This window comes from Mus musculus, chromosome 14 (assembly GCF_000001635.26).
Source record: "Mus musculus strain C57BL/6J chromosome 14, GRCm38.p6 C57BL/6J".
In the NCBI taxonomy this organism is placed as follows: domain Eukaryota; kingdom Metazoa; phylum Chordata; class Mammalia; order Rodentia; family Muridae; genus Mus; species Mus musculus.
Genome location: NC_000080.6, coordinates 32,201,930 through 32,222,298, shown reverse-complemented (window position 1 = coordinate 32,222,298; position 20,369 = coordinate 32,201,930). Strand labels below are relative to the sequence as shown.

Below are 20,369 nucleotides of genomic sequence, written 5' to 3'. Positions count from 1 at the left end.
AAAATTACAAGAAAAATACAAATGTTACTTTCAATAACTTAAATGGCAAAAAAAAAAAAAACCCACTGCATCAAATTGATTAACCATTCAATGCATCAGAAATTAAATCTCTTTAAAAAAACAGACTCATTAAGATTCAAGGGTACCAAGCTATCCAATTTCCTGTCAGGAGGATAGATAAGGAATCTATTACTCTATGGGTGTCAAGGGTCAAAAGCTCAATAAAATAACCCTGAAATTACTGGCACTAACTCAAAAGGCACAATTAATTTGGATTCTAACAATTATAAAAGATGCCCAAAGCTTGCTTTTTGTATAAACTAACTAATTCTAAAATTCATACTGAAATGAAAAAGATTCAAAAAAGCTAAATAAACAGCAGAAAGAACCAACGTAGAAGATACATGCTTTCTGATTGTAAAACTTACTACAAAGGTAGAATAATCAAACCTAGGATAAACTTCCACACATACAGGAACTTAGGTTTTCAGCAGAGTACCAAGCCAAATAGAGAACATGTTTCTAACAAATGGTGTTTGGACAACTAACCAGCCATAATCAAATTAATGAAACTGGACCTCTATTTTCCTATAATAAATGCATGAAAATGAACTAGAAATTAATGTTCACAAAGAAAATAAACTGCCAGGCGTGGTGGTGCGTGCCTTTAAATCCCAGCACTTGGGAGGCAGAGGCAGGCAGATTTCTGAGTTCCAGGCCAGCCTGGTCTACAAAGTGAGTTCCAGGACAGCCAGGGCTACACAGAGAAACCCTGTCTCAAAAACAAACAAACAAAAAAAAAAAAAAAAAAAGAAAAGAAACTGAGAGCGAGCAAGACAGCTTAGCAGATAAAGGCCGTTTTCCAAAGCTTTATGATCTTGCTCCATTCCTGAAACCCACGATGGAAGAGAACTGACTGTGAACAGCTGTTCTCTAATCTCCATATTTTATGTGTCTGTAGAAGTGTTCCAGCATGCACATACAGCCCAGTAAATATTTTTTTAATTTAGAGTATAATAAAACTAAGCCCATTACTCACATACTATTTGCAAAAGTTAATGTAAAATGAGTATGTAAAGCCTGTACATTGGCACGTGTCTTTAACCCCAGCACTCAGGCAGAGACAGACAGGTGGATCTCTACAAGTTGGAGGCAAGCTTGGTCTATGTAGTGAGTTCTAGAACAGCCAGAAATACACAGTGAGACCCTGTTTCAAAAATAAAAACACATTTTAAAATGGGTCATGTATCAAGCACATGTATAAGTATATAAAATTCTCAGCCCAGCAGGCTGCTTGCTGCTCCTACAGAGGTCCTATACTTGTTTCCTAACCAGATTGCTTAATTATGCATATCGCTTGACCTCTATTTAAACCAAAACCTCCTATCAGGATTCTGAAGATGTCCTTAAGGGACAAAAAGTCACTGAACTTCTATTAGTTTCTCCTCCTGGTGTAGCTTTACTGAATATATACTGTTACTTTTCTCTGAAACTAGCCTACTGAAGATAGGTGGCCATATCTGGGTTGTCAGCGCTACCAGGGCCTAGGCTTTGACTCTAACCACTATGGAATCACACTCAGTACCAACAGCTTTCCTAGGTGGGTGTCACACATTTCTGGTATCTATGACATAGCTCCACTACAAGTTGAGCTTTACTTTTACATCTTTACACACAGGCTGCTTAGGACCTCCACACAGAAAATATGACTGCTATCTGCTGCTGACTCAACAGGTTTTCTGGAACCTTCATGGATCTCTACTCAACAATCTAGCGTTTGCATCCTGCATGCCTGCAAAAGTAGCTCCATGTAGAAAAGACTCAACTTACATACCTAGCTAAAAAGCAGCCTGGCCCCCTTCACCAGAAGTTACAGTAGTATTTGAAAACTACCCAGGGTGGGCCTAGGAAAATATGGCTCTGGGGAGTCCTGCTCAGGCAGGACATCTAGGACATTTTCTTTGTTTAGGAATTCTACTTTGAAATAAATTTGCATTTATATAAGCAGCTGGGGTCTTCCTCTCAAGGCACCTTTTCTGTTGTCCCAGTATGAGCCATCCTTAATTATACTACCTTAATAATATAGACTCTTTAACATTATCCCCCTTTATACAACTTTAACACAATTCACTATTTTCTTACATATTTTCACATCTTTCTGCTGCATATTTTGCTCTGAATTTTCATCACTAAAAACACTGAGCAATAACTATCCCACAACCTGAATGCTATGCTGTCTGGAAAGTTCCTTACTCCACTACTTTTGATTTCCTTCACTTAGTTTTCAGGATACAACAGAATGTGGTCAAAGGCTCTGCCTGAATCTAGCAAACAGCTTCTCCAGTCCAGTTCCCCTGAGCCAGACACACAATGAATCGGAAAGCACCACTGTGCAACGTGCAGTCTTACAGATAGATGTGTGTGCTCATTACACACTGTGGAAAAATAAAGAGAGAGCAGTGCAATGTCTAGTGAGTCAACTGCATCTTCATATTTCAAGACTATTCCCAATCAACAAACAGTATTAACATGAAGTTTTAAATAATATTCCTGTCTACCCCTGACGAAGTAGTCAACTATGTTTATCTGGATCACCCACAAGTCCTAGAGAACACAGACTCTTAGTCTATTAATGCCACAGGAAATGAACACACAGGACACCAGAAATCACTGTATCTGAGAGTGCTGTGGGCTTGGGGAGGGATTGGTGACAGAAATAACAAACATTTCACTCTTTGTTAATTTAAAGCAATTTTCATCTAATAATCTCCTGTATTGATTGATAACTCTGTAAACCAATTTGTACACTTGGTCACAGCAGAAACCACAATTATAAACATTTACAGTTCCTGACAGTTATATAAGGCATTGCACCAAGTGCTACCAAAGACACAAAGCTCAGAATGCTCAAGTCTCTACCAGGAATGCTTCAAACTGTTAGATGATGCCAATAATAAAGTTAAGAGTCCCAAAAGACAAATTAAGGTACCCGTCATTGAAATTAAAAAGGTACCATCTCATTTTGGAAAGGGTATGCAGAAAAGTCTAAATCTGGAGAGCTGGTCGCTTAGAAAATGAGGCAGCAGGCAGGAGCAAGCTATGTATAGAGCAACATTACAGGATGGCTGCATGTGACTGGGCTAGCCTGTTCCCACCAGGGACAAATTATGTCACATTGGACCAACAAGCCCATCTTGAAATCACAGCTACTAATTTATGAAATGGAAAAATAATAATGATTTTAATTACCTCAAAATTATTTACCCGAAAGATGGCTAGGTAGGAAAAGGTTCTAACGTGACAAAACAAAATAGCTCATGCTCATGGTTTAATAACTATTCTCTCTTATATAATCAAAACTAGGGAGTATTAAAGGTATTTTAATTCATAATGTTTTAAACCAATTTTCTATTATGAGCAACTGAAGCATAAGGACTTGAGAGAATTCAAAATAACTGAGAAATGTAAATGACCCAAATTGTATATAATTTTTAAAAGGTTGTAAACAAATCTATTCCTGAAGAAACAATTACTTAACAGAAGTATGTTGCCCTGGTTTGGGGCAGCTCTTTTTGGTAAGTAGTTTACACTTAAAAACATCTTAGCAACTACACTCTAGGATATTTAGCTTTGTCAAAGCATCAAAAACTCATGTGCACACAAAAATGAGTACAAAGTTCAAAAGAACTTTAAACAAACAAACAAAAAACAAAACAAGAAAGCCACCCAAATGTCTTAGACAAATTATGGTGTTTACTGCATAGTTCCAGCTCAATTAGAATTCTATGTGCAGGCTCGTCCTAACCTTGCCATCCTCTAGCCTCTTTAGTGCTAGAATGAAAACGTGCACCACCGTATCTCACTCTAAAATGCATTAAGGAAAGTTTCCTGGCATTTTTGTAGAGAGAGGCGCTGCTGCCACCCTGCTCTGGAGGTGCTCTTACCACGCTGACTGCAGAGAGCGGCTGCAGCTAGGGAGAAGCACTTCACAGCATACATACGGAGTAGGAGGGGCTATGTGCTTTTGTGTCTTTTCACCTAAACCTCTAAGTTCTGGAGTAATCTAAAGAAACAACCTGAACTATAGGAATATATACATATACATAAAACACAAGCTACTTCTGTATAATTACGCATATACACACATTACTATTGTGTAAAATTTAGCAATCTATATATTAGTATAGTAGTTATTTTATATATCAAGTCATGATACCTGCGTGGTGGCTCATATTTGTAATCCCAGCGTTGAGGAGACTAGCAGGGCCATGAGTTCAAGGGCAGCCTAAGTTAAAAAGGGAGACCCTGTCTAAAAACCCAAATGGGGAGGGAAATGTAGTCATGAAAGACAGTTCCACTGATGATGATAATAGTATTAACAATATAAGAAAAAATTACTTTTTAAAAATTACTGAAACAAAATTTCAAACCCAAATTCTCTACCTAAGACAAGCATTTTAAAAAAATCATTAAAGTAAAATAAAATTTTGTTGGTATGAAGAATTGTATATACTTTTCTCAGACCCTTTTATAATAATGATGATAATAATAAGCACACTTTTACCTTATCCCAGAAATCAACCAAAGCTGTAAAGTCCCATTTCTTAGAATATGCCACATTGTATTTCAGAATCGCATCCTATGGAGAAAATAGAAACAAAAACCTTATAACACAGTCATGTAAATTCTGTCCTGCAAATCACTTCCAGTAAATTCCTTAATGCTGAGCAAGTCTCCTTCTGACATTATCTATCTATTCCACATTAGTAGCTATAGAGAAACAGAATGCAGACTAATTTATTATTCACATAAGACAAATGAGATTATAAATGTTAAGCAATAGGAAGAAAACATAATTACCCTAAATCATGCATTCTAAATGGGTACAATGTACTCCAACTGGACAAAAATCAGACCTTAGGGAATTAGAAAAATAAAGAAATTATAATGATTTGTGGTTGACATCATATGTTTCATGCACATATATTATATGTTGTCTATTTCTCTCTGTGCACAAACACATATGTATATTAAGATCACTACCCACACAGAGTTATATATACTTTATCCATTTAGATATCCTCATACACAACAGATACATGGTTACATGTAGCACTAAAATACCTCTGGGGAAGGAATAAGGAAAGAAAATGTTTAAAAGAAAAAGACTGAAGAACATTATCTTAAAATACAAATTATAGAGAGAGAGAAAGAGAAAGAGAGAGAGAACAAGCGCGCAATCGAGCATGCATGGCTGCATGTATGGATATGTTCCTATGGATACGTGGAAAAGTATGTGCATATACGTATAAAGGTTAGAGGTCTATGTTCCGTGTCTTTTTCACTTGTTCTTCACTTTATTTCTTGAGACAGGGTCTCTCCCTGAGCCAGAACTCACTGACTGAAGACTAGCTGGCCAGAGAGCCCATGGGTCTGCCTATCTCCGTCTCCCTAAGCACTGAAGTTATAGACACACACTCAGCCTTTTTAAATGGGTTCTGGGGAGCCAAATTCAGGTCCTTGCGCTTGCATGGCAAGTATTTTACTGACTGATCCATCTTCTAGACCCTACTATTAACTATTTTTATAAAGTATAAAATACAACTTTGTTAGTATAAGGGGCTGGAGAGATGGCTCAGTGGTTAAAAGCACCGACTGCTCTTCTGAAGGTCCTGAGTTCAAATCCCAGCAACCACATGGTGGCTCACAACCATCTGTAATGAGATCTGACACCCTTGTCTGGTGCATCTGAAGACAGCTACAGTGTACTTAGATATAATAATAAATAAATCTTTTTAAAAAAAACCTTTGTTAGTATCGAAAAGGTATATATACTTTCCTCAAACCCTTCTACAGAGCTGAATTATTTTACAGCCAAAGAAGTAAGCACACTTCTATTTCATCACAGAAATCAAGCACAGCTGTAAAAACTGTATAATGATACAAAGCCTACCAGTTCACACCAATTATATATTTATACAGAATGGTAAATCAAACTATGCCATCTACTGGGAAAGTTTTAACTATCTTGAGTAAATGATACTATACACTGGGTTTCCACAATTAGATATTCATAAAGCAATCTATTAATTGTGCAGAAGAAACTATTATTTATAATTAGTTCTTATTTAATTCTTTAAAATATCTACTTTGCTCATATTTTGTATCACTAATAAGTAGAATTCAGTAAGCAACTATATTGATAATTCAATTTTTCCCTGAGGGAATATACAAGTCTGAAATTCACTGAGTTAAAATGATTACTATAAAGGCTCCACACTGCTTTATCACTAAAAAATTTATAAAAAGCTTCCTAGAAAATATTTCATGCCACACAGTGAACAAGTATCTACATTAAAGGCCAAACCTATAAAAATATATTGCATTTACTAGGAATCAAGGGATAGACACAGTCCTTCAGAAAAGAAAAACATTGACCAGGCAGTGCATGCCTTTAATCCCAGCACTGGGGAGGCAGAGGCAGGCGGATTTCTGAGTTCTCGGCCAGCCTGGTCTTCAGAGTGAGTTCCAGGACAGCCAGGGCTACACAGAGAAACCCTGTCTGGAAAAACCAAAAAAAAAAAAAAAAAAAAAAAAAGACAAATGCCAGGGATAATAATGTCCCTCAGCTTTCCATACAACTTTAAAAAATAGCTTTACAAGTTTATTATTGAAAGACGGGAAGTGGGTCATGGTAGCGCACACCTTTAATCCTGGCACTTGGATCTCTGTGAGTTCAAGGACAGCCTGGTCTACGGAGTGAGATCCAGGACAGCCAGGGCTACACAGAGAAACCCTGTCTCAGGGGAAAAAAACTGCTGTTTGAAAGGAATAAAATGTTCAAAATACAAATTTATACACATATCATTTTCATGTAAAGAGAAGAGGAGGAAAAAACCCCACAGGAACTATAAAAGCTTAGAGCCAATGTGGCAGAAACTATGAAACCCAAGAAAGTGACCATAACAAACCAAGCCTCTGAAGAGAAATGAACACCATTTTCATAAAGCGCAGACATATGTGCTACTATTGGTGTAAGCACTATGCTGTTCAGCTGTAATTCTCTAACAAAATATGCATGTTTATGCCTACTGTAGATATTAGGGGGGAAATCTAATGATTACCCTATGCTCTTAAATAAAAAATGTACTGCTCATATGTAAGACTAATAAATAATTAAATTCCTAAAGTAGTAAGAGCAATAAAAATAGAATATTTAATGTGTATTCTAATCATCGGTAGGCTCAGTTTCCCTTTAGGCAAAAAGTGCTAAGGCCATAATTCTTTCTTGATTTCCTATTAACACATTGCAAAAGCATAATAATTTTAAAACAAACCAAAAAAGAGGCTTAAATGAAGGAAATTGGAGAAAACCAAGAAACTAAATTCTTATTGCTGGTTCACCAAATTATTCTATGTGGCTGTAGGCAAGTCATTTACAAGTCTCAATTCTTCTACTCTATTACTAGTGATACAATGGAAACCAAGAATTTTTCTAAAGAGCCTTCATAAGTGACAGGACACAAACATTGCACATGAAGATTGCTGCCAGCTGGTCTACTCTATTATGATCAAAAAATGTCTCTGAGAAAGAAGACGACCTACCTCTCAGCTGGCTCTATAGGGGACAGGATTGAAAAGAACATACCTTCAAGTTCTGGGGTCGTGTGAATTTGTTGAGAAGTGCAGTCTGAATGAGCTCCCACCTACTCCCTGCAGTTCGCTCACCATTCTTACAGGGGGAAAAAAAGGGCCAGGTCAAAGCATTTTAAGTTGTTTTGTATCACAAATTCAAAAGCCAACCCGCTAAACCATGACCCAGGGACTAAAATACTTGCAGTTTTATATTTACCTCATCTTCCACAGGGTACAAGTTTTGTTCCGAACAAGGCATTTTCACATGTTTGTTATCCCACAAATCTTTGTAATGTGTTGGAAAAGGTTTCGGAACCTCTCCTGCTCTCAGAAGGTCTACCTGAAATACAACGTCAATAAAAAAACAGTAAGTGCATAAAACTAAACATTCCTTCCACAAAACAACACACGGGAAGCAGCTCAGGCAAATGCTATAAAGTGGAGGCCAGCTCCCAGGCAAGAAAGCTCGCCAATTCCTCCGAGGGTGTTGCCACCCCCACTTTAGCAATCACCACGTCTTGTGATTTTTCCCTGCACTCTGAGACCCTGAGACTTCCTCAGTGCTTGCCTAAACTTCTGTGACAGCCTCCTATCTGCCTTTTCTACGGCCAGCAGCTCCAGACACTGACACCCTGTAAATTCTTCTTCACCTTTTGGAATAACATCATCCCTTAAAACAGCCCATTTTAGAATCTTTGCCCAAGCTTCTACCAAAATACCATTCACTCACAAATCAGAAACCACACAACAAATTCTTTCATATCACAGCTGTCTCTATGCTTGTGTGTATACGGCTTCATCTTTTAATGAAGTTAATAGCAGTTACCATCTCCTTATGTTATGGATTTAAACCTGAATTCTCATCTTCACAGCTAGCTTTGTTTCGGTCATCACCGTGCCGTCTTTATAAAATTAAATACATAATTAATATAGTTCTTGGTTTTAGTAGACCACTATCATATGAGAGACTTGTTTTTCTTTTTGGTGTGTGTTTGTATGTGTTCACATGAGTGCAGAATGCATGAGCAACTATGTGTACATGCATGTAAGACCAGAGGCCATAGGTAAATATTCAGTGCCTTCCTCTATCACTATCCACCTAACTTAAAAAAAAAAAATCATCGTGTGTGTATGTCATATGGTGTGTGTGTGAGACACATGTGGCATAAAGTGTGTGTAAAGATCAGTGATTCTGAGGCTCACAGTCAGGCTGTCAAGGTTGTACGGCAAGCACCTTTATCTGCTGAGCCAACCCACAGGCCATCCACCTTAATCCCCTTGATTGTTTGAGACAGCAGTCTCTCTCTCATTAAACCTGGAGCTCTCTGAACTGCGAGACGAACTGGCTGGCCAGTCAACTCCAAGAGTTTTCCTGTATCTGCTCCCTCACCTCCTAAAATTACACGTAAGCACTGCCCCGCCCAGCTTTTTCAAAAAGATTTATTTTTACATTCATTTATGTGTATATGTCTGTGTCTTATGCCATATGCACAAGAGTGCCCGTAGAATTCAGAGGAGTGTGCCATATCTCCCAGAACTGGAGTTGTAAGTAGTTGTAAGCTGCCCAATGCGGGTGCTGGGAATCAAACTGAGGTCTTCTGAAAGAGCAGCAAGTGCTCTTGACTGCTGAGCCCTCTCTCTAGCCCTCTCCTGGTTTTTAGAGGAGTTTGGAGATCCAATCACAGGTCCTCATGCTTATGTGCCAAGCATTTTACCAATTATGTCATCTCCCTAGCCCTAATACATGTTTTCACCTTCACTGAAATTACATTTCTTGAGGAATATGTATTTAAATTTTCACCAGCAGACTTAAGATAGAACCTGGCATACACATATATGTGTATGTACACGCCAATGTAAACGTACAATAAGCATTAAGTTTTGAGGAAAAACATAAGGTTTTCATTTCATTCTAGGTATTTCAAATAAGTGAAATCACAACATGTTGGATTTTGGGTCTGTCATTTTCATTTTTCAGAATGTTTTCAAGGTTCACCCCAATGCTATCATGTATTATAGTTCACTGCAGAGAATAATCACTTAACAATTATTTTAAAGTACAATATGCTATGAATGAGCGGTATGTGCTATTATACCCACCTATTCTAGAAAGATTCAATAGGGTGAGCTGGGAAAGACTTTATTAAGGTTATAACAGCATAGCTGAACTCTAAGGAAGAAAGAGAAGCTAACTGGGGCAATAGTCACATAGTGTTGTTTCTGTTCACTTTGATCCAGAGCAACACCCAAAGGACCATGTAGTAGAGGCTTAGTACCCAGGCCCTGGTACCATGGAAGGTATTGGAACCTTTGAGACCAGTTCTAGTGGAAGTAAGTCTCTGACCTCTTCCTCTCAATTCTTTGCTTTCAGAGTGCCAAGAGATTAAGAAACCTCCTCCATCATGCTCTCTTGCTGTGCTTCCTCCATCATGCTCTCTTGCTGTGATGTACTAGGTGTCACAGGCCAAGAGCAGTAGACAAAAGCAATCATGGACTGTGTCCCAGAAACCCTGAGCCAAAATAAAATTTGCTTCCTATGAGTTTACTACTTCAAGTGTTTTGTCATAGTCACAGGAATCTGACCACAAAAGAAAACTAGCAAGAAGCAGACTCTGTGCAGTGTCTCATGGTGCAGTTCACAAATACTTGGGATTGGTTTGAAAAAACAAGCTAGAAAAAACCTTAGAATGCTACAAACAGGCCATAAGTAATGAAGGTAGCTCAGAAGACCAGGATGGGGATAGGAATGTGGACAGTAACGGCTGTGTTGATGAGGTCTCAGAAATAAGAACTCTACTGTCAATCAGACTAGAAGTCATTTGTGTTGCATTCTAGCAGATGATCTGTCTATGTTCTACCCATCTGCTAAGACTTTCTCTGAGGCTGTTTTAAATGGCAAGACTGATTTGTCAAATATGAAAGAACGTTAAGGCAGCAGAACAATGAAGCTGTGCTGCAGCTCGTCATGGTTGCTTTTAACTACATTTATATTAAGACTAAAGAACAAAAAGATCTGAAAAGCTAATAGTTTAGGGAAAAAAGCGGGGGGTCGGGGAGGAGTGGCGAAAGGAAAGTATTGTTCCTAAAGTGATTATCACCACTAAAAAAATGCCAAGTACTTTGTACTTGGACAATAACAAAGATATCTGAGGGCTTCTCAAAAACTGTAAGGCCTTTCCCAACTAAGATTTCACTTGTTACAGGCCCAAAGATTAACAATAAAATAATAAAATAAAAAGTAAAGGTTTTGTTTCAAAGACTTTCCAAGACAGTCACTGGGGAAGAGATCTAGAGTTCTTGCCTGCACAAGGTCACCAAGGAACTGTTTTTCCAAGTCAGAGGATTCAAAGCTGTTGCTCTATAGTTCAGGGGAATCCCACACAGCTCCCAAAAAGCAACAGCCCTTGGCACTGTCCATGGTTTTGATTTTATATGGGTGTACCACGAAAGTTGTAGAGTCATGGTGGATGATCCCCCTGAGATTTCAAAGCAGAGTCTAGAAGGCCAAGCAGTATACACAAGTTCCACGGAGACCCTAGGAAACCAACCAGGGCAGGGCGAGCCATAAATACAAAAGGAGTTCAGGAGCCATGCAAAGCAGGGAGTGAGGAGTTACTGCTTTACAGACATAGAATTTCTTCCATTTGGGAAGATGGAACGTTCTGGAAATGGGTATCAGCGATGGTTGTTCAACACTGTCAACACACTTAATGTCACTGAATCACTCACATAAAAATGGTCACAGTGGCAAACTTTATATGATGTATATTTTACCACAACTTAACAAAAAGTGAAACTGGTTTTAGATGTGGTGAGTCTGAATACCTGTGAGGTGGTAATGGAGAATGCTCTGAAGGATCTAATAAGAGAGCAAACATGGAAAATGTTCTGAACCATAAATAACTCTGAACTTTTTTTGTTTTACAAAATAACAATACCTAACATGTAGTGGGTATAAAAATATAACCAAGTGGAAAGAAAAGAAGTAGAAAACTCTTTGCTCTTGGGTAAGAGGCAATACCCACCCGAACAGTCACTGTGTGACTTGCAGATGGTCTTAAGGAAGGCAAATGGATCCCACACCGAGGCATTTTTCTCATTTCCTCAATAGGAGTTCCCAGCCACTTCTTCTCTGGAGGGAGGTTAGGTGGGATGTATTTTGGAATCTTCCTTTCTGTTCTTTGATGTCTGACTTCACATTGTTCTTTTCTAAGGTCAAGGCAAATATATTCAGTCACGAGCTAGTTACTGTTTCAGTTTTCCTAAATATGAATGCATAAATTTACAAAGAATATTACTGCCTTTGTGTGCCAAACTTGCTTTATAAGGAAGACTTACAATTTTGAAACCCCAGAGCTTGTTTCCAATAGCCTAAAGAAACTTCAAACATACAAATCACCTTTAAAAACAAAAATGACTCATAGATGTCACAGATCATAGAATTAGTACTTCACAGAACCATTTCAACAAAGTAAACTTAGTATCCTAAGTTACAAAAAATACCTTAGAAAATTCCTTATGGAACAACAGCAAAAATACATATTCAAATATACATGAAAAAAATCCGAGTAATATCATCTCCAGTTATAGGGTCTCAGTGAAATCACTCACCCCAAATCTCAGTTTTCTCATTTGTAAAATATAGTATTACATGCTTGCTGTCAGAGCATTAGAGATAAAAGCCCTAGATGGATGCTAAATATCACTACAGTCAACAAAATAGTTTCATCTTTTAATAATGCCCACAAACTCCATAACAAAGCCGATGAAAACTAACCCTGACTACCAATTAAACATTCCTTCTTGTTTTCTGCTCCTGCTTTTTAGAATTTATACTTTGAAATCTAGACTTAAATTTAGTTTAGCATATATTGTTACTAAAAATGCAAATAATTTACTATAAATGATCACTTTCTTAATTCCCTCTACAAAATGTAAAACTGCATCATGCTATAAGGGATGCTCCCACAGGGAGGGTGAGGGAATTACCTTCTGTCCTCTGACTTGGAAATTCTCATGAAATGATCTGTAATTTTAGAATCCCTTTTTCCATGCTGCTTGGAACTTCTACACTCTACATTAAGGCTAGAAGAGTTTCCAGATGGCTTGGCATTTAAGTCACTGGTCCCAGCATTATTTTCTCCTTCAAATTGGAAATGCAATCTAACTTCACTTCCCTTAGTCAAATACCGTTTCCTAAGATCGCCATCAGCTTCTCTTGCTTGGCAACTTGAAAGTTTATTTGCTGTTTGGGAGGAACGATCATCTTGCTCATCAAAGACTGGACTTGTTTCTTCATCTGCTTCTGAATCTTGACAACTGTTTTTCGAGTTGTCTACATCCATTGGTGACTCAGGCTCACTTTCTTTCTCAAATGGAGGCGAATCACCTAGGCTGCTTTCTTGTCCAGTCAATTTGTTGTCATTTTTTGGTCCAGTTCCAATGTCCTCGGCACCAACATCTGACAAAGGACTCTCTGGTAGCACATCCACCTCCTCCTGTTGACAGCCTGTACAGTCTTTCACAGACTGGCGAGATCCACTGCACTTACAGTTGCTTCTGGCCTGCCCATCTCCTACTGTTGGCTTTGTATTTGCAAGTTTTATAGGTGTAAGAAACTGCTGATTGTCTCTGTCTTCTTCATGATCTGTGTCACTGTGGTCATCAGTGTGGGGTGACTGACCAATGTTAGCATTACTAAGCTGCTTTGGTAGCGGAGTCCCCGCGGGAGGCTCACTTGCCAAAAGCTGTTCTGCATGCTTCCCTTCATTCTGCCACTTGCACACACTCGCAGTCTGCTGTTGGTTCAAATACTGTGAACTCTTTTCTGTGGGTGATTTATCAAGATTTAGCTGAGGAACATTTTCCAATTTTTCCACCTTATGTGGGTAAAAGTTATCTTTCTGCACAGAACTCATCATGGAGTCAATTCTTGTATTGTTGTTTTCTTTACTGTAAGAGAACAGAAACAACTAAAACCAATTTATTACAAGAGAGAGAAAGAGAAGTGATTAAAGTACTGACCACCGCCATAGTGAGACGTTTGCCCTGTGATGACCTCACAGCATACTATACAGTTACCTCTCCTTCAGATCCTAAGGTCGCCTCTATGTCCTATTTCAAGGCCCAGGCAAAGTTGGTGACTGGTCTCTTCTATATTCTAGCCACCAGTCACGGCTCTACTTGCCCATGCCTTCACTAATGCATTCTCCTCATGAAGCAGTAAGTATGTGTTTTGTGTCTGTAACCACTACTGTACATAGTACAAAAACGATTTAAAGTCAGAAACTATTTCTCTTTTATCTCTTTATCTCACAAATAAATGAGGGTCTCTACATATAGAAAAACCTTAAAAATAATTAAACTTTAAAAAGTTAATGATAGATGAAGAAAGACAAAAAGAAATTAAAACAAAAAATAGGCAAGATAATATATAATACCTTTCTGATTCAGCTGTCTTGGGTCCTTTAGTATCCATCCAAGTAGTAATAGTCTTTTGTTTGAAAACTACAAAAAAAAAATCAAAATTAAAAACTAAATATGTATATATATGTGCATATAAATTCTTTCAAATAGAAAACATATATAGCCTATTATATATATATAAGGTCTTTTGCTAGGCTCTGTGGGCTAAACAAAAAATAGCTACTCTTTCCAACTTCAAGTATTAAGAGATAAGACAGGGGCTGGAGAGATGTCTCAGTGGTTAAAAGCACTGACTGCTCTTCCAAAGGTCCTGAGTTCAAATCCCAGCAACCACATGGTGGCTCACAACCATCTGTAATGAGATCTGGCGCCCTCCTCTGGTGTGTCTGAAGACAGCTACAGTGTATTTATGTATAATAATAAATAAATCTTTAAATAAATAAAAAAAGAGATAAGCAGGAAGAACTAATGTGTCAGGACAGAGTTGAAAATACCCCCTAGAGAGCTGTATAGCCAACTGTTTAGGACCACAGGCTCCAGACTCAGGACATCTGGATTAAAATCCTGTCTGCCTCACTGGCTTCTTTTGTGACTATGTAAAGAAAAAAACAAACAAACAAAAAACCACCTTTCTCTGACTTAGATATCTCACTTATAAAGTATACATATTAACAGCATCTTTTATGGGGTTAACGTGAGGTTTAAATTATAAATAATTGGAGAAAAGGATTAGGACACTCTGTGATATATGCTCAGAAAAAATGTTAGTCCTTAATTATTATTAAAAGAGGACTTGACCTGAATTTAGGTATTTCTAGAAAAAAAAAAAAAGCCAAGATAAGAAAAAGTGGTACTAATCAGTTAAGAGTTCTTGAAAGAGGTAGTGCTAGAATTTTGCTTTGAAATTTAAACAGGCAGCTACATAAAAGGAAAGGTAACAATGGCAAAGAAATAAAAAGAACTGAGAAAGGAATAAAAAAAATATAAATCGAAGGTCATCTAAGACCATATCACAGAAAGCATCCTGAAGGACCCATAGAAACACAAGTACAAAGAGAGGGTTAGAAGTCAGACTTCAAGCCATGAGCCCAGAATGCAAGGCTAAGAAGAGTGCTTATCAACACAAACCAGTGAGAAAGCTACCTGTCTAGGTCAGTAGTTCTCAACCACCCAGATCACGAGAAGGCTGGCAATAAGGAATCCTAGGATCACATCCACACCTAATGATGTGGAATCTTTGAGTGTGAGAAAAGAATGAAAGGAACTGAAATTCTAAACTGTGAATGTGTGTGTATATATTAATAATGAACTAAATTGAAAAGTTACTGGCTGAAGCACAAAAATAACTTCTTTTGAGGTAAGTACAATTTAATAAAGTCATCACAGACTTCAAGCCTGAAGCTTAAAAGACCTGAATGATCATAATAACACTGCAATATTTCCCCAATTAGGTTTTGGGAAAAATATGACTAGGTTGATTATGAAATACTAAATTTTAGATACCAAAGAAATGACCGAATGGACATGACCAGAGGCAGAAAACAAAATAATGAGCTCAGGAGTGGGTGATGTAGTGAAAACAAATATAAATCACATTTTATAAACCCATTAGAAATACATATGGTGGTTTTAAGTGTGTCTATTAACTGTGTCTACTGTAGTATTAAACCCTAATCATTCTTAGCTGTCTTCTAAGTAGGAATACTAAGAATCTAAACTTAAGTCATAACCCATTCTTACTTTCCTATTTTACCTTAAGTAATATAATATGAACAAAACAGATACAGGCCTAAATAATTTATCCATCACTGAGATAAGAACATAAGTGAAACACATTTCAGGTATGAGAACTTGAGATGCACATATTTGAGTTTCAGATAATTTCTATCTTCCACAAAAGTATTGAAGTATCATATACTTTGAATAAAACAGTAAAACTAAAAAAAAAAAAAAGTGATTAGTATTCTTTAAATGATTTCCATTACAAAAAGTAATTTGCATAGATTTTTCTTAAGTACCACTCTGTGATTTTTTTTTTTTATGTCTCCTACAAATTAGACTTCAAATAAACTATCAGTCGTCCGAGGATAAAGGGTTAGGTGATGAAATTTTTTCTATAGTTCTATCTTTTCTATTTAATTCTATTAGATAGATCCAATGCTCAAAATTCAATTTTGTGAGCCCTAGTGCTAATTTGAATCATTTCAGATTTTAAAAATTTCAGATTAGAGGTGTTTAACCAGTTTGGTCTATGCAAAGTTCCAAAATCTGAAAAATTCCAAAACCTGAATCATCTCTTACCCCAAGCATTCCAAGTATGTGATTCTAACCCTAAATCAAGTATACAAAAGCACAGTCAGAAAATCCTCAAATTTCAAACTGCCAAAACACTATTTTTTGGATCAGAATTTAAAACTTCTTCTGCAATATTAAGATTAGATGAGGCTGCAATGGCTAGGCTCTTTGTGGTGGTTTGCATCAAAATGGTCACCAACGTCTCATGTATTGAATGCTCATCATCAGGGAGTGGATCTATTTGAAAAGGATTAGGGGGTGTGGCCTCTGGTACTGCTGAAGTAAGTGTATAACTGGAGGTTGGCTTTGAGGTTTCAAAGACGTACATCAGGCTCAGAGTCTCCAGCTGCCTGTGATCAGGCAGAGACTCTCAGCTAACGCTCCAGTGCCATGCCCTGGACATAATAATAACGGCTAAGACTCTGAAACGATAAGCAAGCCCGCAGCCAATTTTTATCTTGGTGTTTCATCGCAGCAACAGGAACCCAGGCCGGGCGGTGGTGGCACACACCTTTAATCCCAGCATTCGGGAGGCAGAGGCAGGCGGATTTTTGAGTTCAAGGCCAGCCTGGTCTACACAGTGAGTTCCAGGACAGCCAGGGCTACACAGAGAAACCCTGTCTTGGAAACAAACAAACAAACAAAACAGTAATCCTAACTAGGACAACACAGGTGAGCCCTTTCAGTTCTGGACTGAGACCTCTCTATCTAGTTATCAGCCTTATTATGGTCAAGTTATTTGAGTTTGTTTCCTTACCTAAGAATGCAGTTCTCTACTACTGAGGAGTACATGTACTAGTAAGAATACAAAAATAAGGAGCTGGAGAAATGGCTCAGTGGTTAAGAGCACTGACTGCTCTTTCAGAGGTCCCGAGTTCAATTCCCAGCAACCACATGGTGGCTCACAACCATCTGTAATGGAATCTGACGCCCTCTTCTGGTGTGTCTGAAGAGAGCAACAGTGTACTCACATAAAATAAATAAATAAATCTTCAAAAAAAATACAAAAATAATAGAAAACATTGTATCCAGGCTACAAAAGAATTATTCAGTAAATACATTCTTTCCTAACACTTAAATCCAATCTCTTTTATAACTGACCTGATTCTGATGATTCTGATTTACTCTCCGTGCACATCATTCACACTTATTTCCATCCACTGTGGTACAATGAGGTGATCCATATAGTTAAAAATTGACACAAAGGACATAAAATACAGTAAAATCCACCTGCATTTTCAAGGAGCACCTCACTTCCAGAAAGTCTCCTATAGCAACCCAACTGGTTAAGTCATTTGCCACCAGAGATATGAAAAGCATGCTGAGTTCTGCCTAAGCAGAGATGTCAATCAATGTATGAGATATATCCATAAAAAGATACTGAATAGGCTTTCTCTACTCCACCCACTTCTAGGATACCTATATGTAAAAAACTTAAATACCAAGTTCCAGAAAGAATTCTAAGATTTGCAACAATGGCTTAGTTTCTGTTCACCGGTTCTATAGTTCCTGAAACTAGTCCCTCTGTTTACAGTATGAACTTTCTTTAACCCAAAGTTTTACAAACTAAAAATAACAAGCATTTATTAAATGGAACAATAGAAAATATAAGAATCTATTACACACATTACACATAATAAGGATGTTATTTCATGAAATATTTCAATCATAAATATGTCACATTTTTCGAACAAAATTACAGCTATTACTGCTTACCAGAAAAATATACAGTGGCCTGAAGTTTTAAAAGCCCAAAAGCTATTGCTTAACCGATCCTTCTAAAACATTAACCAAATGGCATTCTTTTACTTTGTTTAAAAGCGTCCAGAGGCCCAATAAATAAGAATAAAGTCTAATTCCTTTAAATGGCACTTAAGTTCATCCAGAGCAAAGCTCACCTGAGCCTTCTGCATCCCCATGTTCCAGCTCCAACAGCATTTAGGTACGCTGTTCCTTCTAGCTATATTATACCTACCTCTTTCATTTATACTGGACATCCTATTATTTCAAGACTCGTATCAGGCCAGAGGCAGGGATGCACCTGATTAAGTCCCTTTGGTTTTTGTGTTTAGGAGGCAGGTCTGAGGTCCAGACCAAATGGGACTACACAATGAGTCCTTGTTTCAAAACAAACAAACAAGAACAACAAAACACCTACTTCAAGTCTGCTTCTTAGTGTTCCCAAGAAAGACAAGAGTCCACTCTGCCCTGGTGTCTGCCCAGCTCTTACACTGCTCACCAATGCATGCTTTCAGCAATGTTCTTCACTCTGCGTAAAGAACAGTAGACTTTTCTCATCCTCACTGACCATTTCTCTCAGGCCTCTCCTAAAAGGCAGGTGTTCCTAAAGGCTCTATCCTTGGCTGCTTTACTGTCAATACTAACCATTGTATGCTAAACCACACTTACAGAGTCCATTATACTTTAACACCAAGAACTCCATTTCTCAAGCATAGGTGTATTTCTTCTGAGCTACAAAAGGACAGGACACGGCATTCCCTCCAGTACGCATCCACTTCTGTTCACTGCTGCCTGCAGCAGGGTCTAAGTGTAAAGCATCCCCCATCTAGACCAACTCCTTTAGTCCTGAGATTTCAACCAGGTTTTCTTTTCCATTTTCCATACACCAAACATATACAGACAGTTCAAGAAAACAAGACTAACCAAGTCCTTGCCTTACCCCGCCCCTTCACACAACTGAACACTCTTTAATAGCCTCTCACTGCCCTGAAAATGTAAAATTCAAGATCCTTAGTACTGTCCACACTTACTCAGCAGAGTAGGATCACTGTCCTAATTCTCTGCAGCCCATCTCTCACCATTCCACCGTTGATTCTGCGCACCCACTGCATATCTGAAGTACCTCTTTACTTTCTTCTCCAGTACTCACAGTAAGTACCAAACCTTCTGGACTACCATAACTAACTTAAGTATACTTAATTCCTACCAAAACAATGGCTCCTTCATGAACAACAACATCCATTACTCTCTGTTACAGGTATTTGACTTGTGCTATTGTTTCTCTCTCCTCACAGATTTCAAGGTACGAAAGAAGAGACCAAGTTCCTCGTGTTCAACATCGTGTGCCAGGGACAAATACAATCCAGCAAGCTAAGGCTAACAGCTCTGCACTCTGGAAGTCAGCTCTCACTGAGTCTACTGCAACAACTTTCTTTACGATTTTTGGAGACTGAAGCGCCCTTCTGCTTCACATACACAACTAGACTTCCTTAACAGGGCAAATTCTCTATCCAAGCTGAGGAAAGTATCCCGGGGAGGTCCGGTAACTACCTGTCCAACAAAGTTTTCCACAACACACATGCCACTAGTAAAACTGTAGCGCCTCTCATTGGAGTGGCATCTAGTGATTGAACATCGGGGTCATCAGAGTGGTGGAAACAAGATCAGTTAGGAGTGACTGGAGTCTCCTGGTCCTCACACTGAAACAAGGACAAAGATTTTTTTTTTCCCACGTACCAAACGAGGTGGCGTTGCCTCTGTGCGGTCCCGCCCGCCCCGAGACGCAGGCTGGCGAGGACGGAGGGACCCTGAACTGGACGGGAGCGTCCTTGGGGTCGAGAACACGCCTCTGCCTGCCAGGGAAGCTCCGGGAGTCCGAGGCAGTCGGCGCAGAAGTTCCAGCGGCGCCCCAGCGGGGCCGCTTCGTGCAGGGCTCCCAGCCGGGGCCCGCACTCATGCTGGGACCCGCAGCACACAGTCCCCGGGCCGGCCCGGGCGGAGAGCCTCATTCACTAACCCGGACAGGGACGGACTGCGCCTCCTTCTCGGCGCGCCGCGCACCATTCCCTCTCCGCAGCGGCCCGCCTGGAGGCTGCCACTCCTCGGGCCTTCGAGCGAGACCCTCGCTGCGCAGCCGCTTGCCTCCGCTCGGCAGCAGGGAGCCCACCAGCCCCGGGACGCGCCGCTTCCACTCGGCTCGAGATCGGGCTCCGGCTCCAGGCTCACTTTCCCACCACCGGAAAGCAGCCGTCTCGCGCTTCCCACTTCCGGGC

The 20,369-nt window shown here is 39.0% G+C and overlaps 1 protein-coding gene across 5 annotated transcripts in view; it reads right to left on the bottom strand.

Moving 5' to 3' along the window:
• The window catches only part of Parg (poly (ADP-ribose) glycohydrolase), a 96,785-nt gene extending 76,416 nt beyond the window's left edge, over window positions 1-20,369 (bottom strand). The window contains exons 1-8 of one of the 5 annotated variants that reach the window (XM_030247822.1): window positions 19,834-20,369; window positions 18,515-18,625; window positions 14,076-14,142; window positions 12,625-13,587; window positions 11,661-11,844; window positions 7,853-7,975; window positions 7,649-7,732; window positions 4,565-4,639 (exon numbers count right to left, since the gene is read on the bottom strand). In XM_030247822.1, coding sequence (XP_030103682.1) covers window positions 4,565-4,639; window positions 7,649-7,732; window positions 7,853-7,975; window positions 11,661-11,844; window positions 12,625-13,587; window positions 14,076-14,113 — 1,467 coding nt within the window. In that variant the 5' untranslated portion in view covers window positions 14,114-14,142; window positions 18,515-18,625; window positions 19,834-20,369. Of the gene's footprint in view, window positions 1-4,564; window positions 4,640-7,648; window positions 7,733-7,852; window positions 7,976-11,660; window positions 11,845-12,624; window positions 13,608-14,075; window positions 14,143-18,514; window positions 18,626-19,833 lie in introns of all 5 variants that reach the window. The other 4 variants (XM_030247823.1, NM_001374221.1, NM_011960.3 and 1 more) reach the window with 4 other exon arrangements.